The sequence below is a fragment of the Pipistrellus hanaki genome (assembly GCF_964339955.1).
Source record: "Pipistrellus hanaki genome assembly, chromosome: 4".
Lineage (NCBI taxonomy): Eukaryota > Metazoa > Chordata > Mammalia > Chiroptera > Vespertilionidae > Pipistrellus > Pipistrellus hanaki.
The window spans coordinates 48781878-48807121 of NC_140506.1; the positions used below are offsets into that span (position 1 = coordinate 48781878).

General features: G+C 40.7%; 1 protein-coding gene across 1 annotated transcript in view; it reads right to left on the reverse strand.

The window, feature by feature from the left end:
- Positions 1-24137, reverse strand: part of PCSK1 (proprotein convertase subtilisin/kexin type 1) — a 38341-nt gene extending 14204 nt beyond the window's left edge. Inside the window, exons 1-9 of the mRNA XM_084881944.1 lie at positions 23750-24137; positions 20298-20402; positions 16733-16843; positions 14420-14566; positions 13101-13177; positions 8925-9013; positions 5925-6097; positions 4128-4340; positions 1398-1498 (exon numbers count right to left, since the gene is read on the reverse strand). Of these exons, the coding sequence (XP_084738070.1) occupies positions 1398-1498; positions 4128-4340; positions 5925-6097; positions 8925-9013; positions 13101-13177; positions 14420-14566; positions 16733-16843; positions 20298-20402; positions 23750-23929 (1196 nt within the window). The 5' untranslated portion in view covers positions 23930-24137. The remainder of the gene's footprint in view (positions 1-1397; positions 1499-4127; positions 4341-5924; positions 6098-8924; positions 9014-13100; positions 13178-14419; positions 14567-16732; positions 16844-20297; positions 20403-23749) is intronic.
- Positions 24138-25244: the final 1107 nt, after the last annotated feature.

Here is a 25244-nt window from a genome sequence, read left to right on the forward strand (position 1 = left end):
TCTAGAGAGCATGGATGTTCTTCTAAGATAAACTCCTTGGTAGGCAGGGTAATGGTAATTTTAAAGTTTAATCACTTTCTTGATCATGCAACCATAGCACCTGACCTGACACTTATATATTTCTCACCACACAACACTAGAACGAATAAAAAGTAGTGTGAGACAGTTGGATTTTCCCCCTCTGTTTTAAGTATTAGACTATTGGGTCATTATTATAAAGGGAAAACACTGCTGTTAAATCCCTTTTTAACATCATACACTAAAATAAATTCCAGGGTGATTGAGGACTTAAATATGGTAAAGGAATCATAAAAAGAAACATATAAATAAATGTTTAATCTAGTTTGGGGTTGTAAGTATTTTTCTGAGTGTAAAAACAAAGGAAAGAAACTTAAAAAAAAAAAAGACAGGCAAATGTAACTATATATATATTAACTTAATTACCTTAAAATTATATATAAATAAAATTAAAAGGTAAATGTCTAAATAACAAAACTAAACTAAGGCATGAAACCAAATCAAGGCCATAAACAAGCAATTACAGATGATAAATGGCCAAAGAATATAAAATACTGAGCTTCATTAGTAATGAAATAAAAATGTATGAAGATTAGATACCATTTGCATGTATCAAAATAGCAAAAACTTTTAAATATAATAAAAGTAGCTCTAATAAGGGTTTAATAAGGGTTTCACACATATAATGCTGGTGGAAATATAAAATGCTATAGTGTTTCTAGACAGTAACTTGTCAATATATATTAAAATCATTGAAACATTCATACCCTTTTACCCAGAAATTCCAACTGGGAGTGTTTATCCTGCAGAAATTATTAGAGATAACCAATATTTATGGACAAGGGTGTTTAAGCATAATTAGATAACTTCAATAAAATCTTCATTTATATAATAGGATATTACAAAAAGATTTAAAAAAAATTGTTTTATTCTCATTCCTCTAATACTGGGATTATATAATATGAAAAAAGGATGTTTTATAAACTTATCATTCCTAACACTACCCACAGAAATTACTTGTATAAAGTATTTCCTGGTGGGAATAAACAGAAGTGAGAAGGCCTTGAAGCTGAGTGGGAGAACTTGGAGGAAACCATGAGTTTTTGAAGGTCAAGGAACATTGATTTACGCAAGAGAAAATGCTCTTAACCGATTATAGGGAGGATTTAAAAACATCACAAAATAATGTATATATGAAGATCCCGTTTTGTAAGATATGTTTGTACTAAATCTACATTGAGATGCTAACAGGAAGAGAGTTTATTTTAATTTATAGCTTTTTGCTGTAAGCATGTATTCAGAAAACAATACATGTTATTAAGGAGGGGGAGAGGCAGCACAGACTCAGTACCGGTGAGTAGAAGCTTTCTGGGCCTTACTTTGCTTCCAGGGCCAGAGCGAAGATGCCAGCAGCCAGGGGTGCCGAGGCCGAGGTGCCCGTGTGGGTCCCTGTACAGTCGTTGTGCAGGTCAGCACTCGTCTGTGTGGCGCCAGAGGGGAGAGAAACATGGGAGAACCTGTGAGGAGTGTGATTCTGTCCCTGGGGGAAACCACACCGAGGGCCGCATCTGTTATGATCAGGAAACTGAGCTGATTGGATTCCCTGCTTCCTTCTCTAAACCACAGACGAATGCTTGCCATCTGCTGATATTTTAGTTCACTCTCCTCTCCGTGCAACTTGTCTATAATTCTGGCATCAGGGTGCCTTTTGGGGGGGGATGAAGTACTCCCACTATGAATATTTTCTGCTCTGAGATTCCCAAACGAAACGCTGTCTGTAAAAAAAAAAAAGGACTGTTTCAAAATCACTGTGAATCATGCCGGCCCATTAATCATCAGATCCATTGTGTTTGGTCTGGCATATTTAGAACTTCTGCCTCATGCAAAATTCCCTGTTGCCTTCAGATTGACGTTTGACTGCCTCTTCGGTACAAGAATATAAAGCCATTCTGACTTTGGCCACTTGAACTACTTGTTCAAAACCTGTTTAGTGTGTAGTTTGCACTCACTGTTGATATGATTTGATGCCCATGAGTTAGTGTCCACATCTGCACATTGATGAAAATGGTGCTTTTTCCAAATGGAAAGCATGCTAGACTTAGACCTAGTGCACTGAATTCTAAAACTGCTCTTCAGTAGATGTATCCCAAGGGCAAGGCACTTGGTTTCCCCGTCTGTAAAATGAGGTTGGCATTTTCTGACTCACATTTCGAGGCTGGAATGAGATCCTGCTTATGAAAGCATTTTTACGCAATATTATTGAATGTGAAGAATTATCTAGGCTTATTTTAGCTTAATTGAAGGGGTTGCTGAGATGAAGGGAAGAAACCAGAGACCTCCAATCGGTCTGCCTGAAGAACCACAGTCCTGCTGGTTGAGCCAAAGGATTACTAACAAGGCGCCCACCAAGGCTCCCACTCTCTGGTTTTTAGCTGGTGATGTCCATGTGTGGGAGGGAGGATTAAAAAATAATCTGTTCTGTTATCACCTCCTTTGGCTTCCCACTTGGCACAGCTGAATTTCTCCAGTTATGGTGGCTCTGCCCCACAGAGGGTTGCAGAAGCAAAGCTGCCCTCTTTACCTGTTGACGCAAGCGAGCCCCCAGAGATGACTGCTGAGGAAGAGGTTTGCGCAAGACAAAGGCTATTTATTGCCCACCATCTCAAATAGAATTCACCATCTGTCTCTATGGCTGATTACCTAAGGAGCGATCTTTACAAAGTTGGAAAAATGCCTCCTTCTTCAGAGCAGAGCAGCTCAGAGGAGGGACAGTCTGTGAAATGGTGATTCTGAATTGCATAGCGGACCATTTTCTCAAAAGCAACTCTTGGATACACACAGGAACAACAGCAAAATGTGTCTGATATGCTCCTTTCCAAGGCAATAAAATATGCCCGCCATACAGAATCCCTTGGTAGCCCTGGCTGAAGTGGCTCAGTCCTTAGGGAGGGAGTCATTCTGTGTACCGAAAGGTTATTAGTTCAATTCCCTGTCAGGGCACATGCCTGGGTTGTGGGGCTTGATACCTGGTAGGGGGCATGCAGGAGGCAGCTAATCCATGTTTCGCTCTTACATGGATGTTTCTTTCTTCCCTGTCTAAAAAATAGATTAAAAAAAAAAAAAAAAGAATCACTATTATTTGTGTAATTGAAGATGCGGGCACGAGAGGAAGGCCAATGCTTTTCAATTGAGACCACAGCTTTACTGTCTAAATTAGAGTAATTGACAGAAGCAGGCAGAATTCCAGAATCGTGTTCCAGTGTGAAGGGGACAGTAATCCTGACAATTTTGTTGAGATGCTATTAACAGGAATTTTACAGACTTTTCAAATTCTAGTCATCTAAATGACCTGTTCTTTCATATGATAAAAGAGCTAGTTGGCTCTTTCTGTGTCAGAAGTTAAACGTGGGTTTTAAATTTTTAAATTAAAAGAGCCTCTCTGTTCTCAAAGCTCCACGTGGCCCTTCCTCATCCTGCCCTTGGAGGAAAATCCAATAATTGTCCTTGGCAGTCTGACTCACGGAAGTGAAGGCACAGCCACACGTGGGCTGGGGATGCTCTCTGAGCACATACCCTTCCTGAGCTGCTTATTCAGACGCTGAGAAGTTCACCTCAGGGGAAATTCAGCCTGTTATTTTCCTGCAGGTCGTTTATTCTTAGGAGAGATAGCTGGTGTATGCTCTGTATTTTTATCATCTGCTAAAGGGCAAGTCAGACCACATCCCTGCTATTAAAGGATCTACAAGTACAGGGTGATAAAGCCCCTACAATCTAGAGATGCCCTTTAAGGCTGTTTTCAGGGAGGCATCCCACAAGCTGAGTGGACATTTAGAGTCTTGGCTGTAGGTAATGACTGACTGGTGGCTTCTCAGAGCTCAGTTTAAAAATGACCGAGAGGCAACATCTTCCAGGCAGAAGCATAATTATCACTGAGAGAGAAAACTTCCCAATCTATGCCAGCCTTTCAAGTGAGCAAAGGACGAGTCTCCCCAATTAAGACATCACACCTAAGCAAATCAATTTTACCAAAGGTACCGCCCAAAGGATTCTTGCGAATGCAAGTCATGCTCTTCTACCTACGCAGAGAGAGTTAGACAAAAGCCACATACGATTCGCTGGTCCCTGTAATCCCCGCTGCTGTACGAGGTGGCCAGCGTGGAGGAGCACTTCTCGGCGTACCAGGGGGACAGGCCCTGCTGCGAGGCACTGCTGATGGAGATGGTGTAGATGCTGTCTGTGTACCCGTCGCAGTCACAGTTATCTCCCTGACGGCCCCCGTTCCCAGATGCCCAGACGAAGATGGAGCCCTTTCCTTGTCTCCCCTGAAAGAAAAACCCGAATCTATCACATCTATTATCATCTGTTGGGATCACTGTCACACCTCAACAAAATCCCCAGCAAATACATGCTGAGACAGTTATCCTGGTCTTTTTCACCTCAATCTGGTTTTCATCGTGTCTGTTTCCTCAATGCTGGGAATCTTGTGAGACTTCCTATTATGAAGCCCGGGCTTCTGGCTCTGCCTGTCCTTTCTCTGGGCCCTCTCTGGGATAGGGCAGCGCTAGGGCTGGCTTGCTTTCTTTTTTATGCAGACTCATAATCTGGCCCTGAGCACTTGCTCATCTTTTTCACTCTTCCCTTGCTTTATGTCACCACATTTGAATCTTTGAACTTCTTCTCCTTCTTTCTGCTTGAATCTTCTGGCTAACTAACAGAACAAAATAAATCCGGCATTATTCAGATCTGCTTTGCAGCTGCATTGAGAGGGTTTCTTCAATTGAATGGACCTCGTCAAGGCTACTCTTTCTGTGATTTTTCAATGTGTGCTCTCCGGAGTTTCTACTTTTGTTTCATCCAGTGCAGAACAAGGCCGCAGAACACTGGCGAGAATGCAATAAGCCCAAGGCGCACATATTCACAGGCACGTGCAGAGCGGGCAGTAGCACTCCGTTATATTTAAGGATGCATTTTCAGAGCATTTGAAAGAAGTCTGGGTGTAATTTATCTGGTGTGAAAATTCAAAACAGCAGGAAAATGAGAAAGGACATAATCCAGAGTACAGTGGTGCCTCACACAACGAACTTAATTCGTTCCAGGAGCAAGCTTGTTATGCAAAAAGTTCATTATGTGAAACGCGTTTTCCCATAACAATACATGTTAAAAAAAATAATTCGTTCTGTAGCATAAAATATGCTAAGATGACATAAAAAAATATGCTAAGATGACATATTTTTATTTAGATACATCTAAAAACATAATTTTTTTTAAGAAAACACACATTTTTTTAATTTTAAGACAGACTAAGTAGAGTCTACCGAATCTTGCACATCTTCATCCATTTTCTGCTTTTTGGCCGATGGTTTCATGAAAAACCTGTCCAAAGTTCGCTGTGCGAGGCGTTCGTTATGGGAGGCACCACTGTATTTCTTTACAGTATATGTTTTAGCTGAAACCGGTTTGGCTCGGTGAATAGAGCATTGGTTTGCGGACTGAAAGGTCCCAGGTTCAATTCCAGTCAAGGACATGTACATTGGTTGCGGTCACATCCCCGGTGGGGGGTGTGCAGGAGGCAGCTGGTCGATGTTTCTCTCTCATCGACGTTTCTAGCTCTCTATCCCTCTCCCTTCCTCTCTGTATAAAATCAATAAAAATATATATTAAAAATATATAATAAAGTATATGTTTTAAGAATAATAAAGCTCTATTGAATGTCAGACCCAAATGGGGAAAAAGATCTCAACCCTTATCCCTCTTGAAGAATGATTTGGCTCTCTGAAAGCATTTTAAATCATAAGCAACTGCAAGAAATTGACAACCATTTCTTTCCACATAAGCTAAATGTTCTTCCCTTCTCATAATTGCCACAGTCAGGCGTCATAGCAGGTGGTGTGCGCGAAGCATCTCACCTGTTTAATACCATATTCAAACGCCTTCTGGGCTAGCCGGCCAGGCCCCTCCACCGTTTTCCCATCGTCGTTCGGGCCCCAGCTCGCACTGTAAATGTCCACATGCCCAGGATTGAATCCAATGGAACTGGCTTCAATAGCATCGGTCACAATGCCATCCAGCATTCTTATGCCTGGATCGCAAAGCACACAAATAGTAAGTTGATGTCAGCATGTACATGTAGAATGGCATATAATGCTCTCAGTATTTATTTTTTAAAGGACTGCCAAAAGAGTAAAAAGCAGGGTAACCACTGGATGTCCCAAATGCCTATGGCCTGCTGCTAACAGCACAAAAGAGAGATACAATCACCACCTCCACAAACTTGCTTACCCGTTTGTTTGTTTTTTAGAGATAACTATGTGCTATGTAGTAGCCATGGTGAGAATAGATTACAAAATGTCCCACCTCCCTCCACTACACCAATAACCTAGAAGTGACACGATAGCTTTTAGAAAGAGGCTCCAAACAGCCCTCCTTTGATATACCTGCTCATGACTATCCCACGAAGGGCTGCGGCCCAACCTGTGCCATACAGATGACTCTGTACGGGAAACTGTGGAGCTTGCAAAGGTCTAACCACAATAGGAAACTAACAAATAGGGAAATAACTCTTGTTTCTAAGCACTGATTAAAAATAACCCAGAGGCCATTCTTTTATGTGTTTGCTAAGAAACATTTTCAAGGAACATGCTTCCTTTTCTTCTAAATAACCTCAAAGATGAAATCATTGCCGTGGATTTTGTTCCTGAGGGAGAATCGTTTTTCATCAGGAGCAGGCAGGCAGATGCGGTAGCTCCTGGTGCTTTCCTGCAGGCTGCCACCATCATTAGACTCATGTACTCAAGTGCCAGGAAGGCAAAAGCAATTTAAACAGATACAGGAAGCTACCTGGTTATTCCTGGCTCCAGGCTTATAATGCAACAGAGTGCACAGCTTCAGATTTTCACACTATAATTTACAATGGAGAACAGGTAGAAGAACACGTAATTGGCATTATTCATGGAAGTTATATGTATTTTGTTTAAAAAATGCATTTGGGGGAAATTTCCAGCTCTCAATTTTGAGGTGCATGATTTTGGAACAAGTCACTTAACTTCTCTCTACCTTTAGTTTCTTCAACTATAAAGTGGGGATAATAACAGCTCACATGTATTGATGATATACTATATGCGGCTACCATTCCTCAGGCTTTAAGTGTATAAACTCATCTATCCTTCCGACAACCATTTGAGGCAGGTCCTATAATGCTCCCCATTGTAGAGGTGGAGAAACGGAGGTCAGAGACGGACAGTGACTTACTCAAGGCCACCCAGATTGAAATTGGGAAGCCAGGACTTGAGTACCTAAATATGTCCTGTTAACTTCCAGGATACACTGCCTATAGTGTGTTGTTGGATAAGTGATGGCCATACAGTAGATGCTTAAAAATGAAAATTATTATATGAAAATGCACTTGGGGTAGACTATCAAAAGGTGGAGTAATGGAAGAAAATTTGTAGACTTGGAATGAGAAGTCTTGTGTTTTAGCTCTACACTGCCGCAAGCTATTACCTCGAGAACCTTGCTTCTGATTCTCCTTCATAAAATAAAGAGATCAGGTGATTCCCTCATAAACTATAGCTGCTTAGTTTATTATGATTTAAAAAGTGAATTCTTTTTCTAGGTGATTACATAATCTGTACTTCTTCATTTTTGTCAAGTTAACATGGCACTTTGATGGTATTCGTGTCAAAGTAATTAGGAATGACAAAATATGAGTGTGCTGTATTAGGGAGAGAGATTTTATGTATGCCAAGATGGATATTTATTTTACAGTCTCTGTGAGCTCTTTCAGATCCAGTTTCCACCACCCTTTTCCACAGGAACTGCATCAATGGGTTCTCTTGTCTTCCCACTGGGTTCCACCAACTGAGGGCACAGCAGGAGGTTGGGGGGTGAGGGGAGAGGGCGGTACTCACTCCCCCGATTCCTTCTTGTCTGGAAATAGCTTGGTGGTTGTACTCAAGGCTGTAGCTCCTGTCCCATGATTCTCTCCTATGACCACAGCTTTCTCTCTCCAGTTTTCACTGACTCCTTCCACTTGCTCCTTTAGGCTAAAGGTGGTAACATCTGCCTACATCTGTTAGCCCTTGTTGGTTTCCTTTGAACTCTTGTAAACAGTTTCTTTATTTAATTGCCTTGATGAAACCTACCATGTTTCCCCACAAAAACACCGACTCAAACAACTAGAGATTCTAAATTCTTGCTATTGAAAATAACCTTTGGCTTCTTAATATAACAAGCATGTATTCTTTTTATTTTTAAAAACTGTTCTTTGCCATGAAATGAAGAACTGCAGAATGCAGAGGCAGGGAAATTTTTGCCTGAATTTCTTCCCCCTCTTGTTCCCTGAATAAACACACAATAAGAAAGTCTTCTAAATCAGAAAACAGAGAAAATTATATTTGTTTTAAAAGCTATTCAACATATCAAACCCCCTCCCCATATGTATTGGCCTGTATTCAGCTATCATTTTCTAGGAATCCAGATCTATTAATTCATTTGCACATCGCATCCAAGTTCTACAGCACATTTTGTATGGAGTCCATTTCTTCCTCAGGTTATTGAAAGCCCCCTCCCCACCTCAATTACACCAAGTAATGCAAGATTCAAGTTAAAAGTGCAAAACTAGGCTGGCCGGTGTGGCTCGTGGTTAAGCATTGACATATGAACCAGGAGGTAACAGTTCGACTTCTTGTCAGAGCATATGCCTCGATTGCGGTAGGGGGCATGCAGGAGGCAAAATCAATGATTCTCTCTCGTCATTAATGTTTTTCTTATGCCCTCTCACTTACTCTCTGAAATCAATAATATATATATATATATATATATATATATATATATATATATATATATATATATATATATATATATATATATTTTAAGTGCAAAACTACAGGAACAGCCCTCTGCTTTACCTCCGACTTTGGAATTATATGCAACTCCGACGCCACACTTGTGATTATTGGCTTGCATGGCAATTTCTCCTGCACATCTGGTCCCGTGTCTGAAGATTAAAAAAATAGGAATTATAAAACATAAATGAGGACAAACATTTGTTCTGTATATGAATCCATGGTACATGGATATGTCAACTTTTTAAAAAAATATATATTTTATTGATTTTTTACAGAGAGGAAGGGAGAGGGATAGAGAGTTAGAAACGTTGATGAGAGGAAATCATTGATCAGCTGCCTCTTGCACACCCCCTACTGGGGATGTGCTCACAACCAATGTACATGCCCTTGACCGGAATTGAACCTGGGACCTTTCAGTCCTCAGACCAACGCTCTAGCACTGAGCCAAACCGGTTTCGGCTATGTCAACTTTTTGTCTGCCTTTTCTCTGGTTTCTTCCCATCAGCATTAGATGAAATACAGGTGTCATATGAAGGGCATAGGCACAGGAGCTAGAGTATATGAGTGTATGAGTCCACATTTTAGCTTCTGCCACTAACTAGTGGTGTGACCGTGGTATCCTCAAAGGGTTGTGAGATCACATGAGATACTGTGTATAGAGTGCTTAGAATAGTGGTTGGTACATAGTAAGAACCTAATAAGTGAGCTAGGGATATTATTATGAGGAACTCTGACACTTTTCAGAAATTGTTTGCAAATAAGTGGCTTCTGCCCATACTTTCTGGTAGTGAAATGGCTTCTCACTTTCCCTCCTGGGGACATTTTTGGATTAGGTTACCCTGGACCAACCTCAGTAGGATATGATAGAACAGAGTCTTCTCCCAAGATATCCTCCTCCTCTAACCACACACCAAACTAAAGCATTGAGGGTTTCCTGGTACTCAGAGAAGTCTGAGATTTTAAGAGGACACTACAGGCTAATTGGGAAACCGGGAGACTTCTACACTCTAATTGGGACCAGAGGCCTGAATAAGATGGGGCTTGCAATCAGGCAGAAAGGGTAATTCATGATTTCTGAGAATTTGGAGGGGGGGGAAATCCATCTATAACCATCTCTAATTCAGACCAAAGCCCGCCCTAGTTGGTATGGCTCAGTTGGTTGGGCATCATTCTGTGCACAAAGGGTTTCTGGTTCGATTCCAGGTCCGGCCACGTGCCCAAGTTGTGGGCTTGATCCCTCTGTTAGGGGCGCACAGGAGGAAGCCAATCAATGTTCTGCTCTCACATCTATGTTTTTCTCTCTCTACGTCCCTTCTTCTCTAAGAATATATTTACCATAAAAAAAGATAATAAAACAGGACAAAGCCCACCATTAAGCATCAGTTCTGAAAGTGTGCCCTTTCTTGCCCTGACCTCAGAAGGGCCTGTAAATTAAGAAAATTTTCATGTAAATTTGTTGATTTGATGACATATTCTGGTATGCAAGCACCCGGGAGCATTGTGAAGGCTGTTGGTGCCTTGGAGGAGCTGTTGACCAGATATGCTGACACCGAGGAAAAGAGAAGAAGGGTCAGTTAGTGCTGAGCAACGCGGTCAGCCAGCTACTTTTATAACCTGTGACCCTAGACATCTATTAATTTTGCCTGGTAAGAAATATATAAATCCAAAATTAATTGAGTAATCCAAAATAATTCTGTTTCACTTATCTCTTTTTCTTAAAGTACCAGAGATGATTTCCCACTAAATGATAGTCCTGCTTCTTTTGCATATTGGCTAAGAATCCTGCATCAGAACAATGTAATTATCTGGAATGCAAGGTCTTCCCTAGTGCAGCAACATCTGCTTCTTTTTTGCCTCCTTGAATCTTCCCCTTTTGGGAAATGGCCCTCCCCTCGCTCCTGGTGATTCTTTTTCTCTCACGAGGCTCCTTCTCCCAGACAAGCTTTCGATTAATGCAGACTATAAAGAGAATTCTATTCTTTTTTCAGAATCTTCAGCTTTAGGCTCCATCTGCACCACGTGGATCTTGTTGCTAGGCAAGATTCTATTGAGAATGAAATGTTAGGTGAGCAGCACTAGGAGATGGAGACAAAGTATTTGGTGTCCTGATGGCACATTACTTGAGCTCCTAGATCTTGCAGTGCTTGAAGCTAAAGCATCCGTTGGGTGAAATTATTTTTTAATTGGATATTATTTAATCTTTGAGTTAGGATTCTCTCACTTGCAACTGAAACTATCCTGACCATCAAACCCATTTTCTATGAAATGTGTTCACATTGAATACATAGAAGGTGCCTTGTTTGATGGATTAGCCTTCTTTGCCTTTCTACAAAGAGAAATCCAGTTGTCATCCTCCAGGAAATCTATTCCCAATAGTCTCCACTGCCTATATTTATATTTAAATAGTATGGGAGACAGGGCCCAGGATAGCAACATCTCTCATCTGAGCCAACAGAATCAGCCCGTTTGAAAACATCCCTAGCATTGTACACCTGTCCTATAAATGATGCAATATGACATGACCTGTTATTTATATCTCCTTACACATTGAGGACCATTTTCTTGAAAGCTGTAGTAGGATCATGCTACAAATAAGGGTTAGTATTTTTTCCTCCACTTTTCCTCAGTTCCCACTTGATCCTTTGAAAAAGGAGGAAGACTTTATCAAAGTGGTTCTACCTCATTCTTTATAGACCTGTAGCCTTTTCTCTTTCCTTAGATCAGGCTCTGAGGTAAAATAACCCTCTGTTATCTTAGAACAATGGTAGCAACTGACATTTAAACAAATTGGCTTTTAGAAAAATATTCCACAAGATAGTTTAAAGACTACTATTATGCTGGTTAAAATATCCTTGTCACATATGTTACTTAACTAGAATCTGTAATTGGTATTGAAATATGAATACAGATTCATGCCATCTTAATAGTAAGAGTTACCTGCACCTTTAAGATTTTATTATTTAGTGATTCCTTGTTTGATTTGCAGAGGAGAATTCAAATACAGCTTCTATTAATCTTATTTATATGTTACTTGAGCTTTTGGGTCTTGCACTGCTTAAAGCTAGAGCATTCCTGGGGTTAAATTGTTTTTTAATCTCCATATTACTTAATCTTTGAGTTATAGCAGCAACACAGATAGTTTGGTGCCATAATGCCCAATGACAATAGATCTCAAACTGTTATACGGCCAAGATAACATAGGGCATTCATTTTCCAAACCTGAGGGATTTATTTCTGACAACATGATTGAAGGATAACTATTTTTTTTATGATACCCTCTGAAAAATTATGAGGATGCTACATTTTTGGTTCATAGTCAAAAGGATCCTGAGAGATAGTTGCTTATTGTATAATTTTCAGATAGTAGATTCTGAACTGGCTCAGAAAATTGACTTGTCTCTGCTATTTCCTTTTACATGGTAATATTCTTGTCATGCTGATTTTTCACTGAAAAGAGGTCTATCTTAATTCTTACGTGAGAAGCTTTAATCATCATCACCAGCACAGCAAATACAATTTTTTTTTTTTATGTCTCAGGCACTATGAAAGCCAATTACATATATAAACTCATTTAATCCCCACCGTAACCCAATAAAATAGATATTACTACTACTATTATCCCTTTTTAATAGGTGATAAAACAGAGGCAAAAGAAGTTAAATAATTTACTGAGTCACTTAACTTTTAAGTGGCAGATCTAATACTTGATCTCAATCTAGCTGCAAAGTCTGTACTTAACTGGCTACTCTACAATCACTGTGTACTATGTGGGAGACCCAGGCTATGCTCTGAAGCTCAGAGTTCTCAGGACAAAATAAGTACATTTATATGGGCTACTTCCTTATGGGCCTTTGGAGCTCTGAGTTGGAAGAATCTATAATAATAAAAGTATAATATGCAAATCGAACGACTGAACAGCAGAACAACTGTCCAGATGACCTTCTGGACGACCACACTATGACACCCACTGGCACCAGGCCAGATCACCCCATAATCGCCCCGCAGAGGGAGGCTAAGACCACCCTCTGTGTAGTGATCAAGGGGGGCGGGGGGGGGGGAGTTCCGTGATTGATTGCCCTAAAAAGGGAGGCCCAGGCCTCCAGCCAGAGGTGCAATTGATGGGGGGCCCGGGGATTAAGGATGCTCTGCATGAATAGTTCTGAGAGCTCAAATAAAGGCACTTTAAAGTACTACACCAGAGCCCCCCACTCCACTAGCAAATCCACCTTTACTCACTTGTTCTCATTTGTGGGATCATAACGAGGAAATGGATCATGGTCGTTATCATTAAAATCATAGCTAGCTTCTGGATCCTGTAAAAACAACAAAAATAACACTGTAGAATCATAAAAAATGACACAGCACTTTACAAGCCTTCTACCCCTTTCCAGTTTAGCTGACAGCTTGAAAGTCTGCATTTCAGAGTTTCTGGCCCAATGGTTGATCATGTGTTAGAACCATAAACCAGGAAGAGACAGAAAAGCAAGCTAGTATCCAGTTTTCAGTGAACGTTACCAAACCAATAGCTCATGGACACTCATAGGATATGAAAACCAGAGGAATCAGTTCAGTTAATTCAACCACCTCATTTCCCAAACCAGAAAATTGAGGTCCAGAGAAGTTGACTGGCTTAATTAACTAAGCTACCGAGCAAGTTAGCAACACCATGACACTCCTCTCTCTTATGATTATAGGTGGGAAAGGGTGGGTCAGGTTCACAGCCATCTCTTTCTGCATCCCCAGGTATACCAAGTGAACATGTAGTTTAACTCAAGAGGGTGTGCTTGAAGTTCAAGACAGACTTCCAGGTCCCACCCCCTTTTCAACCAGATGGCTACACTTAAAACATCTCTCACTAGGAATTCTATCACCACTACTGCCAATTCTCCGTATTTTCATATCTTTTCATAATTTCTACTTTCTGCTAATCTTTATCTCTTCTTTTTCTTCCCCACCCCTCCCCTTTGCTTTTTAGCTGTGGAATGTAGCTAAGTGGAAAGGATAAGAGAAAGACAAGAGACAATGTTAACGATGAAGTGCTGATCTAAATGAAGGCCTGAGCTATTATGGAAAGCTTCATAAATAATTAAGTAAATACTTTTCATTTACTTATTTCCCACTTCTTATAAGCTTTCTTTTATCTGCTTGTCCTTTTTGCACTGTGTGATGCACGCTTTGAATTTGCATGGAAGCCATCCTATTCATATAGCTTCATAGTGTGAGAGATGCTGACTCATGAGGGAGGTGAAGAGGAAGACTTATCTCAGGCATCAGGCTTGATTTGAAGTCACCCATACTGAATGACATGGAGTGTGAATGACTTTTAATCATTTACTTGGTGTAGGTGCCTTTTCCCACCCCCAGTACATATGATTTTTTTCTATGTCCATAATTTTTTCTATGTCCCCTGATACAGTAAATTCATATGGGCTGCCAGGGAGGAGAAGGAAATGATAAAACCTTGGCTCATCATTCCCTAGGCCAACATCTGAGCAGCTTCTTGTTTGAGGGAAGGAAAGCCCTAACTGTGTCTTTGTAGACAGTTCCAGACTCACGTAATTGGCATAGATGTCTGTGTGATTCCACTCCAAGCCATCATCCAGTACAGTGATAACAACTCCTTTGCCAGTGATGCCTTTTTGCCAAACAGGTATCACATGGAGATCCAGCTTGGGCAGGAATGCAGCCATCCTAGTATCTTGCTGGTAAAGAAACACAAGGAAGTATTGGTAAAGGCATAATTTCCTTGCTACAAAATAAGAACTAAAGCCACAGGCTGGTGACCCATCTTTGTTTTTTCTGAAGTCACTCTCCTCTTTAGAAGCAGGCAATTAGGTGAAATAAAAACAAAGCTGAGGATAGGGTCCAGTGAATCATCAGAGTGCTGCTCTTCCCAGTTGTTCCAATGGAAAATCACTCCAAAGAATGAATCACTCTGTGACCTTCTCTTTGAGGTTCATGACTTCAGAGAAGACATTTGTCCCTAACTTTCTTTAATTTATAATGACATGTTCCAGGCTTTCCTCTACCTAAGCGTTATGTGATAGCCCATGTTTCTATCTCCCCAAAATCCTAAGCTTCTTTTGCCACAACAAACCTACTTTACATTGTCTTGTTCACTTGTCATTTGTGTATGTTCTTTATAACTTTTTTAAAAGGAAAAACAGAACCAAGAATGACCAGGATGTTGTGGTCTCACCAGGACTTGCAATTTAATTGTCTATTTACAAATACGTGTGATTTAGGGAGTGAGTATCTGTGGGAGGAAATTTGGATAGCATTTCTTTTGCAGATAGCATTTTTTTATTTTTTTATTTTGCAGATAGCATTTCTGAAATGTGTGGGACTGTAGGAGAGAAGAGCTGGACAGCAAGGGAACACAGACCTGAGCACATCCCGTGCATTTGAGAAAGTTATAATACATTAAAAGCATGCCAGGTTTCTGGTAAAGGGGTCAATATGATGTTTATAAATAAAAATCAAAAGTTTCAATGAGGGGACTGCTGATATACCTCATAAAGAGGTGAGGGAAGACCTTACTAACCAACATGTAGCTGAGTTACAGGAGGCTGGAACTACAGACAGATTGTTGGCTAAAGCCGGGGAAGAAGGTCTCTATGTCAGTCACAAGAACAATAATAGAATGTGGTTATTAAGAGTAGGGCCTCTGGAGCTCTGAATTATGAGCCACTAGTAACCAGATGACTTTGGCAAGTTATTCAACTTGCTAGTGTCTCTACTTCTTCATCTGTTAAAATGGGCATAATTGCTACTACTTATATCCACAACATAATGTTATTGTAAAAATTAAGTGAGTTAATTCATGTCAAATAGTATAGAATAGTATTTGGCATATAGTAAATGCACAAATGTTAGCTAACGAGACTCTTTCAATGAGCAAGTAATGCTTAGGTTAAGAAAAGGTCAAAAGGAATTGATCCCTTTGTGGTCCACTATGCAATAAGAATGTCTAAGCCTTAGCTTATGACCATCATAAAAATGTATCTTTTATAATATTCTTAACATATATTACTACTCTGGAGGCTTTATACCAAAACAGAAGGGAGAACACTTTGTACTCTAGCAACACCCACATACCAGTAAGGACTTGGTAACTATCTTAAAGGTAGAATGGTTTGCAAAACTGGACATCTGCAAATAGATATCTTTTATCTTTCCTTGTATTCCTCACCTTGTTAAAAAATTCTCACCTGTAAGCATGTAAAAATTGTCACTCAGAGATTTATATACGGAATCATGTTTACTGTTTTCTTTGAGTGATAGTTCACAAGAATAACTTTAACCAAATTTGTTATTTGCATTAATACTGTTTTGGAATCCCTAACTTGCAAGACATTATTCTAATGCACTTACTCCAGGTAAGTTTAAGAAGGTATGAAGGTAGCCCTAGCTGGTTTGGCTCAGTGGATAGAGCGCCAGCCTGCAGACTGAAGGGTCCCAGGTTTGATTCTGATCAGAGGCACATGCCCAGACTGCAGGCTCGATCCCCAATGGGGACGTGCAGGAGACAGCCAATCAATGATCCCTATCATTGATGTTTCTAACTCTTTCTCCCTCTTCCTTCCTCTCTGAAATAAATAAAAATGTATTAAAAAATTTAAAAAAGAAGACATGAGGGTAACTCCCCCCCCCCCCCCTCTCCCTGCCGCCAACCATAGCAGCTGAAGATATGTGTTTCAGATACTCTCAACTAGTAAAACAGAAGATCCAGGTCATGGAAGGTCCAAAATTAGCCCTAATCTCCAAGTAACACAGCCCTCTGCTGAATTCTCCATCATTAAAACAAATCTATTGTGCAGATGTAATAAAATAATGAGGGTCCTACACACAGTCCTGCAGGTACTTACCAAGTACCACTGCTGCTTCCACATTGGATCATTGAAGAGATTATCTGCTGAGTCTCTCAGAACTGAACGTTTACTTCTCTCCTTTCCGTACTGTTGTTCAGCCCATATGACCTACAAGGAGTTTTATAGCAAAAAATAAAAAATCAACAGCCAAATAGCCACCTCTGTGTAATCATCTTTCCTCTAACTAGGCCTAATACCCTTCCCATCAGAGTTTAGGCAGCTCCACAATGTTTATGTTTAACTACAGATCAAACTGGCGGCTCAGTGAGAAGGATTTGCCCACTGGGGAGATGAACATTTCCTCTATTACAGTCAAGTGAACCTTTAGGCGGAGGAGAAGTGATGATTGCCTCAAATTATTTACACTGTGATTACAGTGGGAGTAAAAGTTCAGCCTGCTTTCATCAGCAAATGGACCATAATACCCATTTTTTATATTGAGGTTCCTGGACTCTGTAGGTGAAAATTTGTTCATGTTCATGGAGTGAGTCAACAGACTAAGAGATCCCAGAGACTGTTTTTATAATGCTCTTACAGCTTAATTTCTCTTCCATTACACACAAAGGTAGAAATAGCAAATGTTACACAAGACAAGGAAGCTGCTGTGTCTTTGCAAATCTGGCTCCCTGGGTTTCAGCCTCCTCCTTAAGAGTATTTAATATAAGAAACAGATCCAGAGCGATGAATGAGCACTACTGACCATGCACTCTTACCATTAATTTAGTCTCATGTATTATGCAAAGAGATCTGACAGTACAAAAATTACCTGCCCCACATTTACGGCATAATCCTATTATACTGGAGGCCCTGAGAGGGAGAGGGGCTGCCTTGTGGCTATATTCTTTAGCAGATAATATCCTGTTCTTATTTTGCTGGGCAACAAGACTGTTTCCTACCCAAAGCCATATCCTCCTCTCTGTGGTAACCATGATGACAGCCCAGGGTTTGTTGGGATATTGTTAATGTGAGGATACTTAGGAGTCATCCAAAAATAAAAAATAAAAAACAATTTGCAACTGAAGGATAAAACTATCCACTAAGGCTGAATTTTCTATTAGAAAATATACTGCAAACCAATTATAAGTATTGGAGGGACTTGAGAGCTAGAAATTAGTCACTATAACTTATTTTTAAAGTGCCTATATTTTCAAGCTTAATTATTTGGCTTAACATACCCACTGCTTTGAATATACGGCCTGTCTCTGAGTTGGTCTTTGAAAGCTGGCTGCTAGGGAATAAGAATTAATTTTTGAGGAAGAGAGTAACTTGTAGTTGGAGATTTCTTTAACAGCCTTATAAAGATGGAGAGTTGCTGCATTTCAGAGGGCTAATTTGAAAAGATATCATTCCCCATAAAAAAAAAAGGCAATAAAATGACGAAAGCAATTTTTTAAATGGAATATAAAAAGAAGCACTCTGACATTCAATTGTTGGAAACAGTTGTGATCAGTGTCACTGACTGCAGATGCCTTATTAATCTCTATAAGAGCAAACCAAGTCGAACAGAATAAAATGGTGCTCTTACTATTATGTGTATAATAGGTATTATGCACTTAATTTTGAAAATAATCCTTTTGATTTGGAAACAGCATTAAAGATCACTTAGTCCACCTATCCTCTCAAGCTTCTATGGGTTCTAGGATTTTTTCCTACAATTAAATTATTCTGGAGATAATTTTATAGGATCATACAGACTTACTTCTTCTGAAGTGATGTTAGAGAGTACATTCTTAGCTCTTCTTCATTATTCCTTGAGATGTCTCCCCTAAATCAACTATTAAGGAAATATCTCAAGAATGGAACTCATGTATCTGTTCATTTTAGTGAGATTAAGTAATAATAACAGTTAGGGATGCTCCACTCTATCTAGTTTTCTCCTATGAAGATGAGGAGGGAGGTCAGTTTGATTTCCTTGTGCATTGCTGCCAGGCATGCCTTTAATAAACAAGGAAGTCTCTCTTCTTTTGCCCAAGGATTAAGCTTAGCCAGAGTCCTGAAAATTGTCCTTTTTCCCAGAGCCCACAGATAATAAGCTGCCTGTTTTGGGATGGTGAAGGGAAGTTTTCTCTGGACAAGAAACTTTTAACGTAGTATTCTGGGCTCTAATTTGGTCTCCCACTTCTAGCCATTAATGCCAGTAAAAGCCAATAATGGTTGTGTATGAGCGTGTGCCACTGTCTGTGGTCTTGAGACAGAATTCTTTATCAGGGTGTGGTTACATTTTACATTGGAACAGTAGTATCCTAGACCCAATTATTCCCTACCCTCATATCTGTCTTATTATTTTCTTAAAAATTTTTAATCCTCACCCAGTGATATGCTGCTGTTGATTTGTTTTTGTTTTTTAGAGAGAGAAGAAAGGGTAGGAGAGAGAGAGAGAGAGAGAGAGAGAGAGAGAGAGAGAGAGAGAAACCCTCCTGTATGTGCTCTAACTGGAGATTGAATAGAAATCTATTAGACATGTGCCCTGATAGAGAATTGAACCCACAATTCTTTGGCATATGAGATGACCTTCCAACCACCTGAACTATCTGGCCAACGCTGTCTTATTCTTTTTTTAAAAATTCTATTAGTTGCAGAACAAATGAAAAAGCAAATTATTTCACAGGGTTTATGAATTCCATATACTTTCAACAGTTCTACCACCTTCCTTTCACTTATACATTTCTTTCTAGGAAAGTTTGTGTTCTGTCTCTCACAAAAATTTTGTAAATCTCTAGCCTGTCCTAGGTAACAGAAATCATGTGTACAGATATTAGTCTAGACAGCATAAGTTTCCACCAGTATACACATTTTCGAGAAAAGACAACATTTTATATGCAAACTGCAATATTCCCAATATAGTTAACATTTCTATTAATGTTTGCTGACCTTAAAACAGACTTCAAAAATCAATGGTTTTATTATACATACATTCAGATTATCCCCATATCATCTACCTTTATTCATTCTACACATTTTGTGCTTTTGCCTAATCATTGAATATTTATTCAAACCAGGTTAAAAAGAGATAACATGTTTTGTATCAAACAATATAATACTTAGGAAAACATTTACTTATGAGACATAGATTTAAAGCTCCCTCATAAATACTAGTTTTCTATACAACCAAACTAAAATGGCAAGATGTCATTTTCAATTACAGTGAAATGTTATTAACAGCGAGGCTCATATATTTCTTTGGCATCCCCACAACAGATATTGAAGTGCTTGGTACATAACAGGCATAACATAAAAGGTTGTTGATTGATTGTATTGTCAAACATTTTAATTAGAGCTGCCACTTTATTTTCAATGTTTACTTTCATCCCTTTAGACTGGATTTGTGAGTGTGTGTGTGTGTGTGTGTGTGTGTGTATAATTTATTAGATAATTCAACCAATTCAATCCAATCCAGTTATTATGTATAATTTCTACAACCCTGTGGAAATAAACACCACAGATGAATAATTGTGATCATAATAAAGAAGAATCACATTTGCAAAGTGCTTTTGCTCTTGTGGGCAATCATATAGAGAGCAGATAAGTCAGGTTGTTTTGAAGACAAATGCACAACACTTACCCGATCATCATCAGATAGTCTCTTAGTGATATGAAGGGCACTCCTTCGAGACCTCCGGGGGTGGTTTTTATGTCTGAATAAGTAATGATTCTCGAGTGATCCGATCTATAAAATAAAAGAAATTAAAAATAAAATCCACTTTCCAAAATAAATATATGGAGTCGATTGAAACCAAGATAAATTAGAGACAGCTTTTATTAAGCCCATTCCTTGTACATGAAGATGACTGTTTTTGTCATGAAGGAGATACTGTTAGAAGCCATCCCTCTCTGGTTAGTATGTTGAGTGAGATGAACCTCGTGAAGTTATCACTTGGGCTCCCATTATACTTGGGGGCTGAGGTGCTTCTGTTTCACACATTTCAAAGGAATGCCATTTGTTTTTCTATGAAACAATATTGTGTAATTGGGTAGACATTTCTTTTTTAAAAATCCATTTTTTATCAAATTCATTCTTTCAGAGAACAATAATCTGTGGAAAGCAAGAAAACCCTTTACATACTATATATGGTCAGTGCCACATTCACTTGCAACAATTTGTTGTTGTTGTTATCAAATATAGCCATTGACTCCATAGTGATAATTGTTACGAGCTACTAGAAGTGACCATTAGATTTTCCACTAGTTTACAGCTTTGGGGGAAAAGCCAACATGCCACATTTAGGGCAGGTGTCAACTCCCTTGAGTGACTATCAACACCTTTGGTTCACTTAGAACTATGTTCATTATTCTTTTAAGCTAGTGTCCCTTTATTCAAAACAGTACATAATTTGCAGCGACCAAATTCGCTAAATACCCTGTATTTCTTTTTAAGTTAAGAGACAAATAACTGGCAATGGGTTATTTCAGAAGAACTGTATTCTGTAATTTGGTGGTTCTCAACACCTAGATGATTTTTTAAAATCCTCACCCAAAGACATGCTTATTGATTTTAGAGAGGTGGAAGGGAGGGAGGGAAGGAGGGAGAGAGGATGAATATCAATTGGTTGCTCTGATTGAGGGTAGAACGTGAAACCCAGGTATGTGTCTTGACCAGGAATCAAACCCATAACTTTTTGGTATATGAGAGGACACTCCAAACAACTGAGCCATACCAGCCAGGGTATCACCTAGAAAATTTTTAAATAGAGATCCTTAGGCCCTGCTCAAAGCCTAAACTTCACGGAGTAAATCTGTTATAAGTTCTAGATTGAGTTGGGCAGGAATAACAGCAGCTATAGGAAAGATCACCAATGCTTCGCTCTATTTCTGCTATTAAACTGGTTTTGCTCACCCCCCAATCCTGAGACCTTAAGGAGTTCAGCTAATTTAGTGAAATAAATTAGAAATAAGCAGAACCTGGAAAGCATTATTAGCTATTTACAAAGAATTGTTATGTTTTAGACATTTGTTAGTAATGCCACTTTAACTGAAAATGGCTAGAGAAAATATAGCATATGCAAATCACGTGTAAATATAGATAGTTTTTCCTACTATTTTTTTTTAAGCTTGTAACTATGCCATTCCTTCCTTAAGGATCCAACCAAGAATTCTGATTTATTGTGTTTTTAATTTTGGTATTTGTGAATTTGAAAGGCAATTCCTATAATGAATAGTCCAGGTTTGGATGTATGCCCAGGGCTAACAGGTGAGTACAAGAAGAGGGATTAGTTTTTGCTCTCTCCCACAATCTCCTTTCACAGTTACAGTGTTATTTAGTTGTCCAAGGTTATAGGATTAAGCCCCGAGTCTGCCCCCCATCCTTATAGGACACACAAGATCTCCATAATGTCCCTGATACACACCAGTACTATTCTGCTCACTACACACTCACTCACTCAAATACAGTTCCTTGCAGTTTCCAAATTACTACTGAGCAGCTTTCTTTGTATCTCTGTTTCCCACAAGCGATTTTCGATGTCTGGAGTGCCTCTCCAGTCTCATCATGCTTTCCTGTCAGACTCTGACTTCTTCCTAAACACTGTGCAAGTGTTTCCTCCTTTGTACCTTCCTCTTTCACCCCTCCCCAATTCCCTTGCCACTTCAATCCACAAAGATGGAGACTCTGGGTACAGCTATTATTACACCAATGACATGCCATTACTACCATTTGTTTCTAAACCAGTCTCCTCTAGATTCTTGACTTTTTTGGGAGTCTTTTCCTCCTAGTCCTCAGCCCCTAACAGGGAGCCTGGCACAGAATAAGGTGTGAACAGAAGCACAAGTTTTGGTCTGCTGCGGGGACACAGAGAAGTCGGTCTGTGTACTGACTTCTCTGCTGGGCATTTCAAAGGCAGTTTGGCTCATAGAGTTGGAGCACGAAGCTTCTGGCGAAGGGAAGGCCTGTTCCCCGGTGTATTCGCTGTATGCCGTAGCCTACGCCCACGAAGATTACTCATCTGTGACTTCGGGCACAGCTCTGCCACCACCTCCAGAAAAAACCGCGCCAAAATGTTTTACAACTCCCTCCTCCTCCGCTCGACTCCCAAGAGGTGAGGGCTTGAGTCTAAGCCAAGGAACACTTAGATTCGAACTCACATCCAGGGGTTTTCTCCCCTGAATTAAGCAGCTAAGCAGCCCATCCTGTTCCCCCGCCCCCCACGCCCACCCTCCCCCAGCTGTCTATTAACACAGTCCTCACTTGGAGGCAAGTTTCCCTCACAAGCTGAAACCCCCAGGGATGCTATTATGCATTTGACGGTGGAACAGGAAAGAAAGAAATCCTTTCTCCACAGTCAGCTTTGAAGTGTGACCCTTTGGGTGGGGGTAGGAGGGCTGCTGACCAAGCAAAGTTGTGAAGCTCGGACTTTGCAAGTTTTCGGTGAATTTCCCGGTCGTGAACAGTCGGTCCCTATCTTTTACCCATCTTTCCCCACATCGCCAGCTCCCCAGGCCCCCTAGAGAGCCCCCGGCCTCTGGATTGCTAGTCCCGGCCACTGGTGCTCTCCCCACGCCCCAGACGCGCCCCCAAAGGCTTCTGCGGACACCTCCAAGCCTGTTTAGCCCCTTGCAAACAGGACGTGGGTCTGATGCTGCCATATTGAAAGGAAGGAAACAGCCGGCTCCTGACGCAGGCTGGCGGAGTCCCAGGGGACGGAGCGCACTGCCTCTCCCGGGGGCGCTTTGCTGGTAAGAGCTTGCGTGCATCTCAAGTTCGGTGAGTAAGTGTGGAGGGATTTTTTTTTTCTTCAAACCGTGCGGGAACGGATGTCAGTTCCCGAACGGGCAGCAGCCAGAATAAGCTCTACCCAGCTGCAGCCGCTTCGTTCAGCCTGGCTGCGCCCAGCCCAAACAATAAATAATGCAAGCGTTTTCGCTCCCAGCCCGCGGGGGCGACAGCTGAAGAAGCTCCCTGCGCTTTGCCAGGGGGCTCAGAAGGGTGCAGCCCGGAGCTTACTCTCTTGGGAGACAGCGCTCCAGTCCCGCCCGTCCCCTGGGACCCCAGAAAGTTTCTTGAAAAGTGCAAACTCTTACCTGACCCAAAAGGTCGTAGCCCAGCTCTTCCGCTATGGCCGAGGCTGCCTCCTGTCCCCCGGGGATCTCCGCCGCCCATTCGTTCACAAACTGCCTCCTCGCCTTCACGATGCTCAATGCACACCAAGCGCAAAAGAGAGCGAAAGCGGTGCACTGCAGAGTCCAGGCTCCTCGCTGCATGGCTCACACACTTCGCTGCCACAGATGTGGGAGGCAGAAGCTGGGAAGAAGCAAGATAGGAGAAAAGCCAGAGAGATTCAGAGAGATTCGCTCTTTCCACACTCAGGCTCTGGACCCCCTCTCACCCCGGCTGCTCTGCGAGAAGAGTGGATGGACTCGAGGAGAGGCTGGGCGGTGGCGAGCGCTTGAGTGCAGTTCTTTCGTCTCCGGCTGAGTGGAGCCCCAGCCCTTCCCCGCTGGAATGGAAATGAGTGTTTACACGTCAAATCTACGAAAGCCATCTCTTGACGTCAGATCTACCTGGACTCAGATCTAGATGGTATTCCTGGCGGGGTGGAGAAGAGGCTAAAATAAGCAGCTAAGGGATTAAGAAAAGGAAGGAACCATTTGCTGGGAATCAGTTAGCACTGTCTCTGTCTGATCATAAATTCTGTAGCTGTAAGAAACACCTTCACTTCTCCAAGAGAAGTGCCCCATTTGATGTAGCTGTCAAGAACCAAAGGCTGGGAATGCAGTACATTTTCCCTCCCTTCTGTCCATTTTTTAAAATATTTATTTGATTATCTCTTGGGGGAGTGGAGAGAAAGATTTTTATGATGATTCTGGGGATGTCAATCAGCACCTGCTCTAAAGAGCAGGGCGTTTAAATCTTTCCAATGGGACATGGGCTGGGAAGGCAGTGGAAGAAAAGCTTCTACTCCCCAGATTCTGATCTAAATTGCCTAAGAAAGTGAGCACGTCTGGAAAACAATGTTAGAGCAATATTTTTAAAAATGTATTTAAGCCATTCAAACCATCTTAATGAACAAGGTTACTTTTTTCTTTCCTCTGTTTCTCAATCTCAGTAAAAAAAAAGAAAAGAAAAAAAAAGTCTAAAATTCTATTCTACATATTGGAATGCCCAGTATCACTCACTTTATAATGCTTATTGGAAAAATGATTAAGCACATGTTGTTTTTTTTATAAAAGAAAATTATTTCTTTATTCACAAACCAGGAAGGAACTAGGGACCCAAATGCTGTTCTGTTGACTGGGCAGAGAAAGAGCAGGTTTCATTAACTCCTAACTTTCCATTTTTTCTTCAGTAGAGCTCTTCACTTTGGTTTTGAACTGAAACTATGCCATTACTTTCCTATAAAATGCACATTGTCTACTTGTGGAAGAATTTTTTTTTTCATGGAAAGAGAATTATCAAATGTCCAAATGAATCCCCGCCCCAGGGAATGAGTTTAGTCTACCGTGGCAGAGCCTATTCCGATTCTGGAGGTTGAACCTGGCCGGGAAAGCCCTGGTGTGTAATTTTCAGCACCGATGA